The 6,763-nt window shown below is 41.4% G+C and overlaps 1 protein-coding gene across 1 annotated transcript in view; it reads left to right on the top strand.

Moving 5' to 3' along the window:
- The first annotated feature begins 4,491 nt into the window (after window positions 1-4,491).
- The window catches only part of CD40LG (CD40 ligand), a 10,962-nt gene continuing 8,690 nt past the window's right edge, over window positions 4,492-6,763 (top strand). The window contains exon 1 of the mRNA XM_087971928.1: window positions 4,492-4,771. Within this exon, the coding sequence (XP_087828054.1) occupies window positions 4,562-4,771 (210 nt within the window). The 5' untranslated portion in view covers window positions 4,492-4,561. The remainder of the gene's footprint in view (window positions 4,772-6,763) is intronic.

Genomic DNA, 6,763 nt, shown 5'->3' with positions numbered 1-6,763 from the left:
GAGGCATTCCACCTCACCACCTGCAAGCCTGCCCTCTCCCTGTCAGTTCAGCAGCTGCCGTGCCACGCAAACCACCTGTGCTTCCAAAGCAGGACATAAAGGTGAGGATGGGAGCCGAGGCGGGCAGGTGGGCCCAACAGAACAGCGGCAGAGAGAACCGGTTGGGACTCCGCTGCTCATTGTTGCTACCGGCTCGTCCGAACCGGGATGAACCGACTGTGTGAGGGCCTTCTAAGCATGATGCCAAACCCCAGAGCAACTGGATAGGGGAGTCCACTTCTTAAGAAAAGCAGAGCTGCCTCCCCACTGCTGAGGCCACCCCCTTGATTTTTGGCCAGGCCCTGTGGATACCCTGCTGGTGGAAAGATCATTAAGTAGGTTAGCAAACACCAAGATCTCAACCCAGTGGAAGCTAATTGAGTTGTCCTGGTATCAGTAAGGGGCCTAAAATGAGAAGGCCCTACTTGAATTGAGTTCCATGAATTGAGAAAACATTGTGGGGGTTCTGGGTGCACTCCGAGCTTGGTGGTTTCCTTGCAGGTGTTTCATTACCAAAGTAGGTAACATCAGTGCATTAGTTGAGTAATGAACAATCTGTGAGAAAACTACCAAGTTCATAGAGCATCAAGGATCCCACAGTCCTCTTCCTTCCTTCCTTCCTTCCTTCCTTCCTTCCTTCCTTCCTTCCTTCCTTCCTTCCTTCCTTCCTTCCTTCCTTCCTTCCTCCTCCTCCTCCTCCTCCTCCTCCTCCTCCTCCTCCTCCTCCTCCTCCTCCTCTCTACTCCACAAACTCCACTCCCTTCTAGTACTGATGATGTTCCCTAGCTGGGTCATGAAATGTCTGCAAGGAAAGCACCAAGCTCAGAGAGCACCAAGGACCCCACAGTCCTCCTCCTCCTCCTCCTCCTCCTCCCTCCCTCCCTCCCTCCCTCTCCTCCTCCTCCCATTCTTCTCCACTCCCTTCTAGTACTGATGATGTTCCCTAGCTGGCTCATGAAATGTCTGCAAAAAAACCCACCAAGCTCAGAGAGCACCAAGGACCGCACAGTGCTTTCTAATCTCATGGAACTCAATTTGAGCAGGACCTTCTTAGTTTAGGCCCCTTACTGACACCAGGACAACTCAAATAGCTTCCACTGGGTTGAGATCTTGGTGCTTGCTAACCTACTTAATCCTCCTTCTCCTCTTTTTCTTCTTCTCTACTCCACAAACTCCACTCCCTTCTAGTACTGATGATGTTCCCTAGCTGGGTCATGAAATGTCTGTAAGAAAACCACCCAGCTCCGAGAGCATCAAGGATCCCTCAGTTCAGCCCAAAGCTACAAATAAATATTCTCTTCCGACGATTAGATAGTCCTCTCTGGGGTTTTATACAGGGCTCTAGAGAAGGACTAATTGAAAACAGTTCTAGATTTTCTAGTCTGTTGAAAATTAAGAGCCCATTTGCACTCTTCATCTAAACACATTTGATTAAAAAGCAGAGATGACTAAAAACATCAAGCAAACCCACAAATTCAGGGCTTTTGAGTTGCTTGATTATGAAGCACCAAAGATTTCCCTTGATTAAAAAAAATACTCATTTTTAGTTTTTTTAGACTCTACACTCTCCGCGACAAAGGCAAGAGTAGAAAACCTTCCACACTGGAGGTTTTCAAAGAAAGACTAGTTCACCATTTGTCTGAAATGGTATTGGGTTTCCTGCTTTAGCAGGGGGCTGGACTAGAAGACCTCCCAGGTCCCTTCCAACTCTGTTATTCTGTTGTTGATAAAATCATGTCCCCCAGCTCAAAAAACCAGAACTAAATTATGGACTCTCTAGACTAGCAATTATTTTTCTCTCCGTTAAAATCCGGAGAGTTATCTTAGCGATCGTATGTCGCTATGGAGCAGAGAAGAGAAAAACTGAGTATAAAAACAAGGAAGGCTTCTTTTCGATAAATGATACAACCTCGACGGAAACATTTTTGGCCACCTGGAAACAACAAACCAACACAATCAGCACTTTCAATGCCTTCGAGTTTGTTGCAACGGAATTGTTGCAACGGAAGGATGAGAGGTCAGAAATTTGTGTGTGTCAGAACATGGTTGGAGATTAATCTCTTCGACAGCTTTGATAAACGAACTAAAAAAAATATGTCATGAAAATAGAGATTGTGGCAGCCATGAGTCTTGGAAAGCTTATCTGGAGTGGAAAAGTTGATTTGGCATTATGTGGTTGTTGTTGTTTTGGTACAGTAATGAAATGACATCCTAATGAAATAACTGCTTTTGGAAGTATCGATGGGTAGAAATGGGAGTTTTCCATAACATGAGGCCAAAAAATGTCTATGAAGATTCTTCGTTATCCAGGTTTTTTTCTTGAAGAACTTTTTTCTTAAGAAAGAAGTTTTTTCTTGAGAAGAGAAACATTTTCTTCTTCCTCAAGAAAAAAATAACCCTGCTTTTTTTTAAAAAAAGCATCTTTGAAATGGGGGCAAAAGAAACTCATTGTCAAATGCTCCCAAAGCTGGACAGTCCTGTAATTAATATAATTCTGGAGGAACAAACTGTAAAAAATAAAAATTGCAGAGAAAATAGGAGAGGGAATGAATGAACGAACGAATGAAGGAACAAATCAATCAATCTATCAATGATTGATTTACTCTGCCAATGACCAGAAAAGACAAAGATCAAAACGAGAGTGAAACAAATAAATACAATAATATAGTAACAAGTAGTAGAAAATATAACCTTCACTCCTTTGTTATCGCATTAACACAGTTGTTACCCAGGTGATAAATCTAAAATATTAATAAGCATGTTAAAAAAAACTTATATATCCCTTACAAGCTATTAGTTAAGATATATCAAACCAAAAGTAATATTTAAAACAAGTGTAAATATATCCTTAACCTATTAAATCTTGCTTTTGTCGCAGCAGCAAAAAGATTAATGTGTATTGGGTATGAGTGCCACCTTACTTACAACAATAAGAGAGGCAGGAAATGCATAAATAAATAAATAAAATACAATATTTTATTTATTTACTATTTAAGTCTTTAGGCCCATTTCCTATGAGACAGGGAAGTGTTAATTCAGAGTTTAATTCAGGGTTTAATCCAGGGTTAATTCAGGATTTAGGCTTTACCATGCAATCCTGCAGCTTTCAACCAACCAACAACTAAACACAGTGTGAAAAAAATCATCTATGTTATCAAAATGGCTCATGACAAAAATCTGGGACTCGTGCTTTGAACGTCGTAGATTTTCTCACGTGAACAAATGTTATCTTTAGATTTCTATCAAGGAGAGAAGCGACTTAAAACTAAGGAGAAATTTCCCGACAGCTAGAACAATTAATCAGTGGAACTCCTTGCCTCCAGAAGTTGTGGATGCTCCAACACTGGAGGTTTTTAAGAAGACATTTGTAGGGTTTCCTGCCTAAGCAGGGGGTTGGACTAGAAGACCTCCAAGGTCCCTTCCAACTCTGTTATTCTATTCTATTTGCCTGTGTATTTATAACATTTTTTTGTCTTTTTAACAAAATGTCCCCTGCTCCTTCCAGATACTAGAATCCAAAGTTCTCTGATAGAGAGCGATTCTGTTGCTTCTATGTCCAACTTGAGTGCTTTTCATGGTCATTCTTTTTGAAGGTGAATGTTGTCTGTAATTATTTCTGATTCTGGTTTAAACCAGGAGAGAATTATCACAGGGTGAAGTTAGTCTTGATGCTTTAGAACTCCAAAATGGTTAATATGACTCCCAAGAGTTGATGGACATGCTTCTGTTCTTGTTGTTGTTATTATTATTATTATTATTATTATTATTATTATTATTATTATTATTATTATTATTATTATTATTATTATTATTATTATTATGTGTAGTACTGTGAGTTAAAAATAGAATGTATTCAATTCTTTTCACATCATAAATGTTTTCGGTGTTGATGAACAATCTGAAGCTTCAGGGAAGGGTCACTGAGCTGAAGAGTTTGAGGAGGCCCCTTCTAGAAAAAGACCAGACCTCTGGTAATGGCTATTACTCAAGAACAATACATGGAACCTCTTTTCAGAATTGCAATCAAAGGGGGAGACTGATGTTAACCATAAGAGCATCATGTGCCAGCTTTCCAGAGAAATCATGTTGGACTCCATACGTTTTTCTGAATGAAATATATATAGTTGGCAGGTAGCAGCAGTGGACATCAAATAAGGCTGACTTTTGGGCCTTAACCCAGATGATTTTTTAAAAAATGTTCTTCTTGTCCTTAGTTCGGAGAAATGAAATTTGAGGAGGTCTCTATATTGCGATTTGTCCTTCCTCTCTTCGAAGAAGGGAAGAGGAGGAGAAGGAAGGAAGAAGGAGAAGTGAAAAAGAGAGCAAAGAATTCATCATAGGGGCCCCCAGAAATGGGGTTCAAAGGATGATTTTGTTTCATTCTTGTTATGGAAGACCAGAGTTAACACACACACACACACACACGCGCGCGCGCGCTCCACACGCTCGGAGTAGAATATGCAATTTGTTCCTCAGGAAGTTGTGGGCTGGCACACACTGTGCAGACTCAGACCCAAATTTCATGGTAGTTGCACGAGAGCTTTGGAAGGTACAGATTCAACACATGGAGGAACCAAGGCAGCAGCCGTACTCGCCATCAGAAATGCCACCGGCTAAACCAGCATCAAGGGCCACCATCAAGACCTTCTTGGGTGTGATCACTATCTTCGTTATTGCTCAAATGGTGGTCACTATCCTCTATATTTTGCACCTTCACCTCAAGGTAGACAAGGTAAGCCCGGTTTCTTTATAGAGAAGGTGTCAAGGTTAGGCTTCCATGGGTGGGAAGGCAACTACAGTGGGACCACAGGTTGAGTTCCTGGGTTGTTGCTGTTGTTCGTTGCGAAGTCATGTCCGACCCATCGCGACCCCATGGGCACCGTTCCTCCAGGCCTTCCTGTCCTTCACCATCTTCTGGAGTCCATTTAAGGTCATATCAATTGCTTCAGTGACTCCATCCAGCCACCTCATTCTCTGCCATCCCGTTCTTCTTCTATTGCCCTCCATCTTTCTCAGCATTAGGCTCTTCTCCAGTGAGTCCTTCCATCAGGTGGCCAAAGTGCCTGTGGTATCAAACTCTTATTCTGCTTTCTAATGCGGGGGTTAGCGTGTTGATTGGGGGGGGGAATCAAATATCAGCCCCCACCTAGCAATGGAAGGATGTTTAATGATTTTAGACCAGTCTTCTCGGCTCCACCTCAATCTCTTGAGGGAACACACTGGAAGAAAGTATCCTATGTCTGTTGTCTTAGCTCCTGGAGGAAAGATAGGTGTAAATCGATGGATGGATGGATGGATGGATGGATGGATGGATGGATGGGTCACTCTTGATTATTCTGATCCCATAGAATGGAAGGAAGAGAAAGTGCTTTCAAAGAAGTTTCAAAGGAGAACATATGAGGGTTGTGCCATGGGGTTCTTAATTACAAGGAAGGTGTATCTGAGTGGGCTGCCTTTCTCCGTCCATCTCCAGCCTCCCTGGCTTCCCACACATCTATTCATTCCTAAGAGAAGACCTTGGGAATTTGTTCCTCCCAGAGACCTTCTCCGCATCTGCAGCCTCCTTGTTGGTTTCTCCTGCTTACATTCAATCCCAAGGGTCTGGGAGATTCTTTCTTTCTTTCTTTCTTTCTTTCTTTCTTTCTTTCTTTCTTTCTTTCTTTCTTTCTTTCTTTCTCTCTCTCTCTCTCTCTCTCCTCTCTCTCTTTCTTTCCCTTCTTTCTTTCCTTCTTTCTTTCCTTCCTTCCTTCTTTCTCTCTCTCTCTTTCTTTCTTCTTCTTTCTTTCTTTTCTTCCTTCCTTCCTTCTTTCTTTCTTTCTCTCTTTCTCTCTCTTTCTTCTCTTCCTTCCTAACTTCCTTTCTTCTTTCTTTCCTTCTCTCTCTCTTATTCTCTCTTTCTCGCTCTTTCTTCTTATTTCTTTTCTCTCTTTCTTCTTCCTTCCTTCCTTCCTTCTTTCTTTCCTTCTTTCTTTCTCTCTCTTTCTTCTTTTCTTTCTTTCTTCCTTCCTTCTTTCTTTCTCTCTTTCTCTGTCTTTCTTCTTCTCTTCCTTCTTTACTTCCTTCCTTTCTTCTTTCTTTCCTTCTCTCTCTCTTATTCTCTTTTTCTCTCTCTCTTTCTTCTTATTTTTTCTCTATCTCTCTTCTTTCTTTCTTTCTTTCTTTCTTTCTTTCTTTCTTTCTTTCTTTCTTTCTTTCTTTCCTTCCTTCCTTCCTTCCTTCCTTCCTTCCTTCCTTCCTTCCTTCCTTCCTTCCTTCTTTCTTTCCTTCCTTCCTTCATTCCTTCCTTCCAGAGGGAGGGCAGAGAAGTTGCAGAAACATGGCTGATAGGAACAAACAATCATAGTCACATCCTCTGCTACCTTGGACAGCCAAGGAAACTCAAGAATGTCTTTCAAATACCTTAAAAAATACGCCGAGAATCAGCAACAAAATATAACCATGCAATTTGGAGCAAGCTGGACATGGAGAGAGTTTTAGCCTGATAAACTTAATCGATCACAAAGGCAGCCTATCATTCCTTCAATATACATCCTTCCCTGACTTCTGGAAAGGATGTTGGAGTTCCACCCTGTGCAATGTGCCCTTTTCCCATTGATCAACCCTTCTGTTTTTGTTTCCATCAATCATTTGTAGGCTGTGTAAAAACATAGCTAACAAAAGCATTCAGACCAGAAACATCTTCCTCAAAAAACAATCCAGTTTCCTTTTGCTAAAAAACACCTAT

The sequence above is a fragment of the Notechis scutatus genome, chromosome 10, assembly GCF_049901735.1.
Source record: "Notechis scutatus isolate UNSWTSFEM ecotype Mainland chromosome 10, rNotScu1.2, whole genome shotgun sequence".
NCBI lineage: Eukaryota > Metazoa > Chordata > Lepidosauria > Squamata > Elapidae > Notechis > Notechis scutatus.
The sequence above is the reverse complement of the archived record's forward strand: the minus strand, read 5'-3'. Positions and strand labels throughout refer to the sequence as shown.